At 43.5% G+C, this 15,478-nt stretch overlaps 2 protein-coding genes across 4 annotated transcripts in view; one reads left to right on the top strand and one right to left on the bottom strand.

Annotated features, from left to right (window-relative positions):
• LOC308280011 (vang-like protein 1) overlaps window positions 1-15,478 on the top strand; it is a 107,022-nt gene that overhangs the window by 868 nt on the left and 90,676 nt on the right. For 2 of the 3 annotated variants that reach the window (XM_080720260.1, XM_080720258.1), the window contains exon 1: window positions 7,346-7,476. The exons of the other annotated variant lie outside the window; for it this stretch is intronic. The gene's annotated coding sequence lies outside the window, so the exon portion shown is untranslated. Of the gene's footprint in view, window positions 1-7,345; window positions 7,477-15,478 lie in introns of those variants that run through there. 3 annotated transcript variants of the gene reach the window in all.
• On the bottom strand, window positions 2,055-3,185 carry LOC308280151 (soluble calcium-activated nucleotidase 1-like; the record flags this gene model as incomplete). Its single annotated transcript, XM_080720412.1, has 1 exon — window positions 2,055-3,185. The coding sequence occupies one exon, from the start codon at window positions 3,183-3,185 to the stop codon at window positions 2,055-2,057; it is 1,131 nt and encodes a 376-aa protein (XP_080576538.1).

The raw sequence follows: 15,478 nt of genomic DNA, 5'->3' as shown, positions 1-15,478 counted from the left end.
CTGAACTGAATAAAGTGGGCGCGAGTGAACTGCGAGAAAGGTGCTTGATTGTATAATATCCACGTCCACGTTTCAACTGGGTCCAGTTTGGTTACAGTTGGCATACATACTGTTTCCACACAGTCACAGAGGACACCGAGACAACACACTAAACACAACAGAATAAAGTGGGCTAGTAATAGTGCAGCAGCTGCCCGTGTTGTTTTTTTCTTCTCCTCTGCACGGAGAACAGTCACGTACAGTGCCTCCGTGCCTACTAGTGGTTAGATTACCTCCTCTTTCAGCTGTGAAAAGCTGGATGTGTGCTTCAGCGTATGACGGTGCGTGTCGAGCATAGCAGACATACAAGCTCACAACGCTTCAAGTTCCGACATGTTGTGAGCTTGTAGCTCTGATATTTTCAATGCGCGACGTCACACCATCGTATCGTATGACAAAATAATACAACTGCACACAGCAGTGGAGGCAGAACGCTGAAGCAGCAACAAGCTGTTGTGAAAGTGTCAGATCATGATACAATTTTAAAGGATTATGATTGGTTTTAAAGGTTGTTCTACTTTATCCAAATAATAATATAAATAATAGGCTTAATAACAGCATTTTCCGACAGCGACGGCATGCAGGGACGATCAACTATGGAGTGAAAATAGCCTTTCAGACTACTGCCACCTCCTGGTTTGGAATGGTATTTCATGCGATCTCCCCGCGCATGCGCACAATTGCGTACAGTAAGTACAGTCGGCATACAGTCGGCAGACAAAGTTCTGTGCAGTTCTTTGCAGTCCTTTGCAAGTTCTTTGCAGTTCTTTGCAGTCCTTTGCAAGTTCTTTGCAGTCCTTTGCAGACTTTTTGGTGTGGAGAGGCCTTAAGAGTTACAGAAAAATGCAATTGGAAATTGCAGGTGTGGTTGCCGTGACTATATTCTGCAGGTGGGTAACTGTCATGTGAAGCCAGACCAATCCTGGAGCTTACTCTCCCATTGAATTCCACTCCCCCATTGAATTGCAGTTACACCTTTCCCCCATTGAATTCCAATTTCAGAAAAAAAAAAAAAAAAAATCCCTATCAAGGTAAAAATTCATTTACAAGAAAAAAAATAGTTTTTTCTTCCTTTTTTATGTTTAAAAAAATGGTTAAATGAATAAAAATATATATACATTTTGTAATTATTATTGTGGGTTCGCTGGAAGGCAAGACCAGTATGTTATACCAAAGGTTTATTGGTCAAGTTTATTCTCCTTAAAAAGATTATCAACAGTACAAAGGCAGAGCCTTTAGCCAATGAGGAGCAGCGTTCTTGGTGACATCACCACCAACAAGTGCGACCTGATATAAATAACAACACCACCCACATGAAATCTTTGGAGGAGACCAGTATGTTCTCTCAAATCTTCATAGACCAAGTTTATTCTCCTCAAAAAAAAATTACAGAGCGTACAAAGGCAAGGCCTTTAGCCAATAAGGAGCACCACCAACAAGTGCGACCTGATATAAATAACAACACCCACATGAAATATTTTGTAGTACGTTCTCCCAAATCGGTGTAGGAGAAGTAATGTTGGAGTGCCCGTGGGGTAGATCGTACATGGTGTTCCATGCGAGCCCACACTGTTTCGTAGGAACAGTATTTCTAGTTATGTTTAATATGTTTTGTATTTTCAGTTCATTGTGAGTATATGTGTTGCCACCATATCATGGCGCATAATAACCAACAGCTAATACTGTTTAAAATGTAAGCTCATTCCAACTACCTGTGAAATAAAACCCAATCTGGCTAGCCCTCTTCCTTTCAGTACCTAGCTACAGACTCTGTCTCTCGAGAGAATGAATAAAACCTAATGTAACTGTACTTAACACTGCCTCAAATCTTTCCATGTACAACAAACCGTGTGGGGATTATACTGTATATAGTGTAATCAGGTGCACTTCCACAATTAGAACCGTTTCCTAGGGTGCAATTCCATATAGGTGGCATAGTTGGCTATTATTACCGTCCTGTTACACATGCCAAACTGGGGGTCCTTGAAAAAAAACAACTGAGAACATCATCCCCTCTAAATGAACTCCAGACCCTCGTATTTTACATCCTCTATTTTGGTTTCGGGTAAGAGGATGCGTCCGTCTAGTGTAAAGGCCGTGATGTATGTGGCGGTAGTTTGGGCCACCTCTTTTGACCTGAGCGCAAGGATGATCTGGTCGTCCGTGTTGGGGACGAATTTAAAGGAGGAAAATCCATGGGCTGGGTTTTGCGGCCCCACACGGCTCACAGTAATGTCTTTGAAATCTGCAGATGAGCTGATGACCATGTTTGTGCCGCGCTGTTCATCGGTCGTTTCATCATAGTGCTCCTTGCTAGCGTAGCGAGGGAGGAAAAACCAACGCTGCAGGATGCGGCTCCAGGCCGCCGACTCGTGGAGGATGTAACCCGGCGGTTCGATCCCTGCAGCAGACCTCAACAAGTCGTACTTGGGGATCCAGTTCTCGTGCTGAACGTCCCCCCTGTAGCCCACCACTTTCACCCACTCCGGGTTGTGGTGGAGAACCTTGCCCCCCGTGGTGGTCCACTCCTTCCCCATGCCCCCGACGTATAGCTGCTCATCCTTCACCGTCATCCACTCTCCTTTGAAACCTTTGGCCACGGAGCCGTTTCCGTCGGTCAGGATGACCCACGGGACGGCTTTGTCACCGTCGATGTGGTACACGACGCCCGTTCGGTCGTCGACGCTGTAGAGCTTCCCGTTGAACACCACCAGCTCTGACAGCTCCATGCCCCTGCCCTGCTCCGCCAGGTGGCTCTCCAACACCACCCTCTCTTGGTCCCATTCCACCGACACCTTGTGACCACTGCGGGACACCAGCAGGTGGCCGCGCCGCAGGTAGCTGAACCACGTCAGGTTCTTGTCGCTGCGGGACCTCGTGTCCAGGTCGGCGACGATCCCGATGCGGTAGCGGATGCCCTGTGGCGTGTACTCGGGAGTGGTCAGCGGGTAGGTGTTGTTGTAGTGAGATTCCACCTCGGTGCAGCCTAATGGACGTGGGCTGGGCGGACTGGGCCACAGCACGTAAAGCAGAAACACCAGGGCAGCGGCTGCTGTCAAGGTCACGATGGGCCGCCACTTCAAGCGGAAGCGGCGGTCAGTAGTGTTGACCGTAGAAGGCAACGTCGTGGGGAGATGGCCGATCATTTCAACAATGAAAGTTAGTTTCCTCCTGCTCACGGCCAAATCAACCCTGATTATATTGCACCATTGACCCCACTGCTTGATTCTCTTGATTTCTTATAAACTGACCAGAGCCATGGTCTGATGTCACACACACAACCAACCAAACAGCTATGCCGATTTGTGCAGAGGACTAGAGGTTTGCGCCCGCTATTTTGGACATATGCCCATTTATGCCCATCTGATTGGCTACGGGCATAGATGGCACCTATCGTGGCCCTTATATGTGTCTCGATATTATGACGTCACCCTCTCCGTGGTTGGCTATAAACACAGACATACATAGATTTTACTAATTTATGTATGGCCATTGATTACAATGAAGATTTGATTGGACTTTCTTTACCTTAGTAATGTAATCATTGTCATAAAATGGTATGCTTTCAGTTGCTAGTTTAAAGTCTTCTTTCAATTTGATAGGCATTTTTGTAAATTATTGCTGATAAAGTAGGGTATGCTTCAAGGGCTTCTACTGGCTCTACTGAGTGAAGACCCTCCTCTGCTGCCCTTCCAGCCATAGCGTTTGTTTAAGGTTACTTTTCCGCTGATTCAACTGATATGCCCATGTATGGGCCATATGGGCATATACTGATCACATCAGGGAAAATGAGCATGAAAGGGACACAGACGGGTACAAACAAATATCAAGAGAAAAACCATGAATCTCATATGACCATAAATCCCATATATGGAGTACCCAGAATATGATGTCATAGCCTTGGATCAAGACGGTCATCGGTCATAATGATATAACCGTCTTATTGGAGTTCAAAACAGTCTTTGCACTTTGACACTTCCAGTCCGTAGTCTCCGTACTCCGTACATCTACATACTGTAAACGGCCGAATGTCCGATATAGGCCTACATGCCTGCTGACATCACTGATACTAAATAGTGCCCAAATTTGGAGATAACTGACATCACTGATACTGTCCATAAATAAATACATAATTAAAACAGACAGAATTCTGCCATCATCATTTAACGCTGGGAAAACTGGACCAGAGCACTGATACTACAGTATATCCCCTAGGACTTTTTGGGTTATCCTTTTAACAATCATTGTAAACATTGTGCAACAAGGGGAGTAGACTGTTTACTGTTAATAAAGTATTCAATCAATCAATTAATTCCAAAACACGGACACTGGATTTAAAGTGTTTAAAGGGATATTACACTTTCAGCAGGGTGCAGTGGAAGGGCCTCTCTCCACATACACACCCATTGTAACTTCAAACTCCATTTTAACCATGGTAGATTCATTAAAAACACCTGTTATTTTTTCTGGTGACTCATTTTACCCTCCTAATACGTGAGCCGGCTGTGTTTTTTTGATAACTTTTTTCATTTATTTTTAATAATTATTTGGGAAAATGGAAAACATGAAATACAAAAAAAATATTATTAAAAATAAATGAAAAAAGTTATCGAAAAAAACGCGGCCTGCTCACATATTAGGAGAGTAGTATGAGTCACCAGAAAAAATAATGGGTGTTTTTAATGAATCTATCATGGTTAAAATGAAGTTACAATGGGTGTGTGTGGGGAGAGGCCTGATTAGATGAGAAAATTACCAAAAGTTTCTTTGAAAGTGAAATATCCCTTTAAGTAGAGTGAGCTGTCACACAGAGAATTAAATTAACAGATATTCTTAGAAAGCAGCAGGACAAGGAGGCTCAAAGGGAAACATGAACAGTACCATGTCTTTAGCAGAGGTTGTGTGCTTTGTGTTTTGTTACTGACTGTGTCCAGACATCGTGCCACATCCGTGCACGACACACTTCCATGCATGATGCGTGATGGTTATCGGTCATCTGTTTTGTTTTGCTCTTTTCAGATAAATGAGTGGCGTGCTGTCAGACAGCATCCTTTATTCACGATCACCAGCTGTGGAAAAACAAAACACAGTGCCTGTACAAGATGATGAAAACAAAGAGATAGTGTGGAGGCGAATCGTAAACTCTTGTATGCTCGAAGGAGATGGGCGTTCAGTGGTTGCTTGCGGAACAGTGGTATTCTGTAGCCTCTAAATTGTTGACTCTCAACTCTATTATGGACAACCAGATTGGGCAGATTACTGCCCTTTTGAAATTGACCCAAGACACCTACATTCTTCAGCAATAATGGAGTATTCAACCATACTGTTAATATTAACTAAAAAATAAACCGTCCTTAATGGTTCTTTAAAAGGGTAATTCCAATACAACTAATTTCTCCAGTAAGATATCTTTCTAAAACATCTAAGGGATGATTCCTCTGCTCTACTTGACCAAAGTGCCTCTCATTAGAGTGCACAGAATAGGCCTATTGAATATGTATCTATTGCCTTGAGTTTACTGGAGACATATAAAGCTTTGTCTGAGTTTCCATGGCACAAACTGTTTTGCTTTTGCAGTCTCATGACTGTCAGATTTAGCTCCAAACATCTGTGACATCCCTGTAATGCAAGTTTAACCACATGAACCCTAGCGTCCCTCTTCTGGGCATGTCATGGCGTGCATATATTCGGCAAAAACAGGCAAACATTGGGTGAAAATAGCAGATCTGCAAGCTCAAGTTTTGCAACGCAGCTATTTTCGGAAAAACGATTTGGTGTGGAGGGGAAAATGGAGGGGGTCCCTGGGGGACCCTGACCAAACGTATGTTTTGAATGGTAAATGGTGTATTTATATAGAGAGATTTATATAGAGAGCCTTTATCCAAGGTGCTTTACAGAGATTGGGGATTACATTCTCACATTCACACACACATTCATACACTGATGGCGGAGGAAACCATGCAAGGCACCAACCTGCTCATCAGGAGCAAATAGGGGTTCAGAGTCTTGCTCAAGGACTCTTCGACACTAAAGCCCTTTGCACACAGGACAGTTGCGTTTTTTTTTTTTTTTTTTTGCTGCATGAATAAAAGGCATTGGATTTGGTGTGCAATGCTGTGTGGAATCGGCGCTGCGGATCCCAAAAGGAGTCATAAAAGGAGTGATGAGTTTTTTACCGCATGCGACAAGACGCACAAATCGAACTGGGTTAGATCGAGAAAAAGACGCACGGCCGCAGCCACTCGTCGCACAGCTAATTCGGATCCGGTGTGCATGAGGTCGTAGAGAATCATTGTTTTCTTTTAAAAAAATGAAATTTATCCGTTTTATCTGTGCGGATAAAGGCGCCTGTGTGCAAAGGGCTTTACTCTGGGGGACGCCCAGGATCAAACTGGGAACCCTTGGGGAACCCTCTGTGTTCTAAGACGGAAACCCCTGAGCATCCCCTGAGCAACCATCATGTTTTAGATGGTGAAGAAGTGTCTGAACTGTAATAAGCTCATTGAGTGTACGACACACGCACCACCGCTCACTTCCAACTTGGTTTGATTTTTTACTTTTAAAAGTATCAATACTGCAATGTAAATACTTTGTTACAAGTAAAGTTTATTGGTATCAAAATGTATTTAAAGTAAACTTAAAGTACCAAAAGTAAACAGTAGGCCTACTCATTATGCAGAATGTCCTGTTTCACAAGTTGTCAAATGTATAAGAATCTATAAGAGTTCAGCTATTTTCAAATGGCCGAACTTTATGAAGAGGCAAGCTGAAGTGCATGGTAATGTAGGCCTATGTTTTGTAATGATATTTGCCTTTTAGATGTAGCGAAAACAGTAGAAGTAAAAGTACTGGAAATTGGAGTAAAGTAAAAGTACCTCAAAATTGTAATTAAGTACAGTACTTGAGTAAATGTACTTGGTTACTTTACATCACTGCATGCAGTGCATCACTGCCCCCAGTTAGATTCCTCACTAGCTGAAGTGGGTAATGTATGTTTTGTAATAATAATCACAATCTACATCTACAGTCATAAAGTTTCATAAATTGTAGTGGAGTAGATGTAGACAATATTTGCCTTTTAGATGTCCAGTAGCAGTAAAAAATACTGTAAATTGGAAGTACTCCAGTAAAGTAAAAGTACCTCAAAATTGTACTTATAAGTGCAGTACTTGAGTAAATGTACTTGGTTACTTTACAACAGTGAAGCACTGCCCCCTATGAGATTCCTCACTGCCTGCCAGGCAGGGTGATTGCTCTGGTAACCCAGGGCTGGCTGGGCTGTGTGTGTAGCCTACTAGACTAGACTAGACTACCGTATGGTGTGTGTTCTGTTGCTGCCGAGAAGGGCGAACTGTTGTATTTTATGTTATATCTGTGGAATCAATGGATGATGAAATGAAACGGTCGCAATCGGAATGACACCTCCACTGTAAAATGGTGAGTTGTCCTTTTTTTTTATAACAACAACAACAACAATAACCGCTGTTGGCTGTTGTCCGGATTAAATCCTGCAGTTGTGTAGTGTAGTGTAGTGTGCGCTTTGAAGTGTGTGCGTGAAGCCTTATGTGGGCTATAATAATGTTCTGTCTGTCTGGGTTCTTGTGTTAGGCTTCCATATGTAGGTTAACGTGTCTACCTACTTTCGTGTGTGTCTGTGTATAGTAATAAACCCATAAGGTATGGGCTACTGTGTGCATTTTATTATAGAAGTCTTCTGGAAACATGTAGGTTTGTAATAATATAAAGTGTTGCGAACAGAACACGCCCTAGTGTGCGTCGTCTACCTGTATGAAAGGATCTGCTCTCACAGTCTCTGCTGGAATGCTTTCAACTGGATTTGAATGGATGAGTGCACGCATAGCCGACACAGACCCACCGCTACTGTTTCTTTGAATGTGAAGTTGAACATTTCTTCCTTGTTCTCTTAATAAATTACATTAGTTGTTGCGAGTTCAGGTCAACGTGATTGGATGTATAGGCTGAAAAACACACACACGTAAAGCCTAATATCATGCGGCGGCATTGGTCGCATTCCAGGAATTCGATATAGGTCTATATAATAAAGATTATAATGTAATAAATCTCCATAGCAGGACGGGTGTCTGTACTTGTCGGCGAGCGCCGCCGCCGCCGCAGGCTACTTCAGTTAACAGCTTCAGTTTGGGAATAAAGGAAAAAGTCAACTCTGTTCCACACGGTTGACTGGTTACACTGTAACCAAGCAATAAGGGGCGACAACTGGATACACTGTCGCTTGTCGTATCATTGTTTTTCGGGAAGGAAGGAACCGCAAAACAAATAAATAGAAAAGTGCAGAAATAAATACAAAAATAAACGTGCATTATTTCGTGGGTGGGGAAACACCCTACCCACACGCAGCGATATAGCAAACCCGACCGAGCGCTGTTTTTCACGTTTGGTTACAAATGAAAAGCTGAAAGTAATAGTATAAAGTCAACGGAGAGGACTGGAGATGAGGGCCGAAACCACGGAGTTTCCTGTGTGAAGTGAGCCCCGGTGTTCCAGTGCGTGTTGGGTCACACACACCGACACACGTACAGCATGCAGAATCTGACCAACCAGCTGTGGTGTGTGTGTAGAGAGTTTTGCTACAGCAGTGGTTCTCAAAAAGTGGGCTCCTTGACTTGAGGGGAAAATTAGTTAATATAGCAATAGATTATCAATATCATTTTAAACATTTTATCCCAATATACATAAAGTGGCAATTTTGAAAATAGCAAACGTGTTGTGTGAGCTATATTAAAAACTCACAACCCAGCTGACCATATTTTGAAGAAAGATACCTTAGGAAATGTGAATCATATATCACATCACAACCCAAATCTCAGGGTACCTGGCACAAAATCCGAGAGGTGTCTGTAGCCAAATTATGAATTTGATGTGAAAAGGTTTGAGAACCACTGTGTTACTGCAGGCACTTTAAAAACACTCAGTCAATGTTCATTTAAAGTAGCAATCCGTAAACCTTTTATGAGCTGCCTGCCTCACCTGCCTGCTGGGATTCGAACCTGGCTCTCCCGGAGTCCCGCATGACGAGAGACTCTTAGGCTATATCAAACTGCATTGTCTTCTAGAGGCAATCTGCCTGTCAATCTCTAGACCGGGGGTGAGATACATCATACTGTGCATATGAACTTCAGGCAGTACTACCTGTCCACCTGCAGCAGGTGTCATACCAGACACCAGGGTCTAACTTTCTCAATGGGAAGAGTAGGGAGACCTTGATAGACATAGAAAGGTAGAAGCCTCCATCGGCTCTGAGGCATATGCATCGGGGGTAGCCTGGCGTTGCTCATACTAATTCCTCACTGCGTATCAAGGCGGATTGGTCTGGTTCCAGGCTACATCGGGGGACCAAGGGAATCTGCATCGCTTCCGTGTGCATCGCTTCCACGTGCGTCACAAAAACAGAAGTTGGTAGGCCAATCAGAGGCAGAGGGGGCGGGTTTCTTATACGTGGCCTCTAAGAACAGCTGAGCCATGCAACATCAGGAACTGGTTGAAAACATACCAATAAAGCTCTGTTGAATTGATAAGTCCCAGAAAAGACGAGCTGTGATTGGCCAGTAGTCACTTTGACTGGCAGCGTTCCCTCGGTTTTTGCAGACTTCCGGCCTATAAAGTTATTATTACACGTCGCTCCAATGTACTGCAGTGGCGGATGAGGTATCTAGCGTTTTATATCTGTGAGGGAGACCACCTCCACCCACTGCAGATTTACTAGTTGTATTAATGTACGGTACCCTACCATACAGTTTGGATTTTATTCATCAAAATATCATAGTGTACAAATGACCCACTTAATGGGTCCATTTGGTTACATTTGGAACCAAATGGACTGTTCCTTTTGGTTCCATTTGTGCACTCGCTGAGTTACAGACCTGTAAGGGTCCCCCTAAAAGAACACTCAGAGTCCCTGGCCTGGACCCCACTTTGCAAACCACTGAGGTAGAACACTGTAATTATTCACCTCCTGGTGTTCAGCGTCTAATTAGTCTAGACAGCAATTAGACTTTAAATTTAAATAGGTGCCTAATTGGACCGCCCACCACCACAAGCAGTATTTGGTTTTTAAGGAACAAGCAGAGCCACTGGTCTGATGAAAATATGCCCAGCAAATGTGAGCTGGCTGAGTCCCATCAGAATGTGACCGATAATGACAACTTCGTGACACCACAGACTCAGAAGGGTTTACTGGTGTCATTGCACTCTGTGTAGTCCTCAGTGTTGTTAATTTGCCCGTTCGTGACTCTGAGAGTGCACTCTCACAGAGTTATAACTGTCCTTGAAATTTTACAGTTTTACAACCATTCTACTGGAGAAATTGAACAGTAGGCTCACTAGGTTGGAGTGTAGAACCAATCATATTTGGGAGCATATTGTTGCCAGGTCCATTTTAAAGTCAGCATTAATGACTTGGAAGTAACTGTGATGTATGAAGCTTTTGTCTGCACTTTCTGCAGTGCATCACAATCAGATGGCTGTAACAGTGGTTTATCTTGCGCTTTACACATGGCAGTCTGCTGTACTGTGGAACCATGCACACTACTGCTAGCTTTATTTTTTTGTCTAATAAATTATAGTCTTGATTAATTACATAGAAAGATAGGGGGTGGGGGTCGAGTTTGGGGGGAGTACTTGAGGACCACTGATATTCAGAGTGTATGTTTTAGTTTTAGTATAGAGGTTAACCCCGTGATTGCATTAGCAATGATTTATGTATTTGAATTGGGGGGATCTTTCTGCACTGGACTGTCAAAACATATTGTAACACTGTGGATCTACATGGACACTAATAGTACACTACATACACACACCGGGTACTTGTCAGAGCTCCAGTGTGCAACTCACCTGACTATTTGTTGCGACCGTAGGTCGCATTTACTACCAAAACCTCCACCGGCTGTCTGTGAGTGAGTCAGTCAGTCAGTTCGTCACACTTTTGCCCTGCTCATATCTCCACAACCGTTGCCCCCATCCATGCCAAATTTTGCACACACACTCCTTGACTGCCAAACTACAACCTCCAAGGACCCCCGGAGCCCCAGGGACCCCCAGGTCCCTGGGGGACCCCCAGATGTAAAAAATGACCAAATGTGCAAAAATGACCAAATGACCACCCCAACGGGGCTGCTCACGGGGAATTCCCGGGGACCACCGACTCCTGGTGCTCCAGAACGGATGCAAAAGTGGTGGCGCCCCCAGTGGAGGACCCCCTGCCACTGCAGCGCACATAAAATGCCGTAACTCGGGCTAGGAGCGTCCGGGAGAGCCGGGGCCGGTACCTATTCGTCCGCCAAGGCAACGCGGAGACCCCACCCCTCATTTCTCACATGGCCCTATTCTAGCGCCACCTTCAGGCCGCTTTTTAAAACACATTTTTGGCCACTGCTCCTACAGTTTTTGCCCTAAAATCACGAATATCACTACACAGCATGTCTACACTCATGTCATCAACATGGATCAGGAAGATTTTGGAAAAACAATTTTTTGCCCTATTTGTGTAGATAAGCCACCTACGGTCGCTTATCTCCCGATTAGGGAGTCGTACTGGTACTTTGTATGTACTTTTGTGTGTGCGCGCGCACGTGTGTGTGAGAGAGAGAGAGACAGCAGCGTGCAGGGAGCGTGTAGATATTTCGACATAACATTTGTCCTCCTACGTCCCAGTATTTCGACACAGGTGAATGTTAACCTGGTTAAATGCTAACCTGCCGACGCAGGTGAGTAGTTAACCTGCCGCCGCTGGTGAATGTTAACCTCTATGCCTAAACCTAACCCTAACCTCAGTAACCCTGACGCTGGTAGCTAATCTGCCGACACCCTTAGTCGAAATGATGGGACGTTGAAAAAGCGAGATTTCACCCAGCGCTAAGTGGTGACAGCAAGTGTTTCTTCCTGTCCCTGAATTATGCAGCACCTTCATTCATTTCCATATCTTCTTTTATGTCTTCTTGAATGTGTCTAAATACGTGGACTTGGGTGTTGTGCATTTCTGTCTTCCACTCCTCTTGTGTTCCAGCAAAGTCTTTCTGTTTTGTTTGTCTGCCACAAAAAAGATAATCTTTGAAACATGACGATAGTGATGAACAACGATTTCTGGTGCCCAGGTGTGTGCACGTGAAAGTCTATAAATTAAATGATGTGTAGCCCTGTTGTTGTAGTTTTGTGGTTCTCCACTTTTCTCCCTCCGACAAAGATTTCTTGCTTTTAATTCACCAGGTTAGCATTCACCAGCGTCGGCAGGTTAGCATTTCACCAGGTTAGCATTCACCAGCGTCGGCAGGTTAGCATTTCACCAGGTTAGCATTTACCAGCGTTAGTTTTACTGAGGTTAACTTAGGGTTAAGGTTCCGTTTAGGTGTATCTCCGTCCCTCTGACTTTCGGCAGCTCTGCGCAGCCAATCACAAGCTTCCGCTGCTTTGGCCCAGTTGCTTTTTTGATACACTCGGACTGAAAGACCTGCAAAAAACCCTCTCCCATGGACCCCCATGGTTCCTTGAGGGAGTCCAAATGGCCCTTACAGCCATGTATGTAACTCTGAGAGTTATGAAATTGAAAACGTTTGAGAACCACTTCTTTAGTTATGTATATTCCATTGGGTGCGACAGTGGCTCGGAAGGTAGAGCGGCATCTCTTGGGAAACAGTGTCTTTCCTGGCTTAATCCCGGGCTCCCAGCTTCCCACTGTGTTACTGCTTCCGATGAGAAGGTTGTTGCCTTGCATGCTTTCATCCACCGTCGGTGTGTGTAAATGTATCCTAAAGCGCTTAGGATAAAGGTGCTCTATGAATGCAACATTTAACATTAATTCCATTCAGATTTACATTCTTTGAGACACATTATGGACATTTGGGGGCATGGCAAAATCCAATGCATATATAAATCCACCAACCTCTTCTCTTGTTTGTTTGCAACTCCAACATGTTGTGTGCACGTGATGTTGATTGCCATTCCCCTATTTGCACGTACTAGCGTGTGACATCACAGTAGCTATATGGTGATGATTACATGATGAAGACATGTACAGTACAAACACTGTGGCGATCAGAATCAGCTTTATAAGGTGTCACATCACAGGTTTACTGGTGTTTTTGTTGCAAGCTCCATCATCTTGTAGTTTATGAGAAGAGAGAGAATAGAGGTAGAGTGAGAGCAAGGGAGAAATAGAAAAATGAAAACCCAGGATGGGAACAGTCCAGATCAAATAATCAAAGAAGATATATCATGCTTTATATACAGACTAGTCCTTACCCGTTCAAAGATATGAGCTCCGAAATGATGTGCAGTGTGTGGGTTATGGGGTGTGCACTGTGCACACAGAGGGATGGAAAGTAACTTTCTGGTGCTTGCATGATAATATGTAGGAGCATCAATGTAAGAAATACCCGTTTCGTTTAAGGCTACAGAGATACTGTGTACCGATCTACATGACAACAACTGAAAGAGGGCCAGCCAACACCCCCCCCCCCCCCCCCCCCGACACACACACACACACACACACACACACACACACACACACACACACACACGCACACGCACACAGAGCTGGTTAAACATGTTGCCCCATGCTAGATGCAGAATAGATATGCCTCATGCTAGATGCAGAATAGATAGTAGTTACACCATAAAAATGCTAATATACAGCATATGATTTGTGAAAGTGACAAACGGGCTTCACAGTTATGTCAGGTGTGTTCATATGCTAATGGTGATGCGATTTCAGATCAATTGCTCCAGCCACTGAGGAGAAACGCTGTGACAGACAGACAGACACTCACTCAGACATTCGCAAAATTATAGTATAGATATAGTATTAGTATGTAGTCAAGTGGCAGTTATGTAGGCCAGTGGTTTCTCAACCTGTGGGTCGGGACCCCACATGAGTTTTGGGGGGTCCCCAGATGAAAGTGAGGTGACCATTTAAGGATTTTTAATACCCTTTTAATACTTTAAGAAAGGTTCAAACCTTGGCCAAATTGTGAAAAAAAAGAAAAAAAAAAGAGGAAAACATTATGAAAATAGACGATCTACAAGCTATTTTCACAAAGCTTATGTGTGGAGTCAAACAACATGTAATGCCTCAACTCCTACAATTTCAAGTGCTTATCAGGGTGAGGGGTCCTCAGTTTGAATATGATTATTTTGGGAGGTCAGACCTGAAAAGGTTGAGAAGCACTGATGTAGGCAACATGATGTTTAGAACATCATCAGCATGGATCTGCTGTAAGATAATATAAGAATCAGTCCACACACTGTGTTGTTTGCTCCCACTGTTTATTGCATCAATGTTTTGATCCCCAAAGGGTCTTGGTCAGCATAAATTAGGAAGTGGCGGTGCACACATATTGTCTCTGTCAGGTGGAAACCTTGTTACTGTTTGTCCCTGTTACCTTTTAAGGAAATGGAAAAAAAATTGCCTTTGTTCCAATGGATCCAATGTAGTTATTGTTTAGTCAGAAGCTCTTGTTAATACTTTTCATTGGTTAAATATTCATAAAACCCACAGACAGACTTGACCACTTTGAACCTGGTGTCCCTGTTTTGACGGCATGACGTGATGTCAAAATGGTAAAAAAATAATCTCACCCGTTTGAAGTGAGCAGTGCTGCTACTGCTGCATAGACCCAGATGACGTCACAGGATAGGAACATTTTCACACAGTCATGAGAGAGAGAGAGAGAGAGAGCGAGAGAGAGGTTTATCATTCATCAGCAGACATTAATTTTACATCCAAATCTTGAGAAGAAGTTAAGAGTTAAGAGTTGAATGTCCTGTCTTATTTTAGTGATGTGATGATACACTATATAGGTAGGGTCTGACCACCAATTGGCAATGAGGTCAGATGTAACCACTGACTTTGCCCAGTTATAGTCAGGATTCAGGATAACAATACAATCAATTTGAATTTGTTGTAGTGTTCCTAAACAGAGTGCACTTACTTGCTTCCTAGATCAATAGATTATTTTTATTTACAATGCCAAGAGACAAAGAAGAAAATAAAAGATAATGTTAACAAGCTAATTATGTTTAATCTGAACCAGTTTAAGAAAGTGGTCAAAGGGAAAGAAAAGGTCCCGATCAGTAGTTACAGCGAGTGTGTATGGCAGGACGGCATTACAACTCTCTAGGTTGTCCTCAGACGAGCCCTCTATTGTCGCTTCCAGTCATCCCGGTTCTCCATACATCCTTCCAGCTTCTACCAAAACATCCTAAATAACAGCGAGAGGGCAGTGTGTTTCTGCAGGTAACACACTCCTCTAGTGGCTGATCACTGCTGGAGGATAGGCATAATGATGGGTAAAAACATGCATTGTTTACTGGGCAAAGTTGCATACTTTGCCTTTAACTCTAAAAGTGTAAGCACATTCTTACACTTTGAGAGTTTAAATTAACAATACTTAATGGACCTTTTTAA

This window comes from Nannobrachium achirus (genome assembly GCF_963921795.1).
Source record: "Nannobrachium achirus genome assembly, chromosome: 24".
Classification (NCBI taxonomy): Eukaryota; Metazoa; Chordata; class Actinopteri; order Myctophiformes; family Myctophidae; genus Nannobrachium; species Nannobrachium achirus.
Note: the sequence above shows the minus strand (reverse complement) of the source record. Positions and strands in the feature narration are given on the sequence as shown.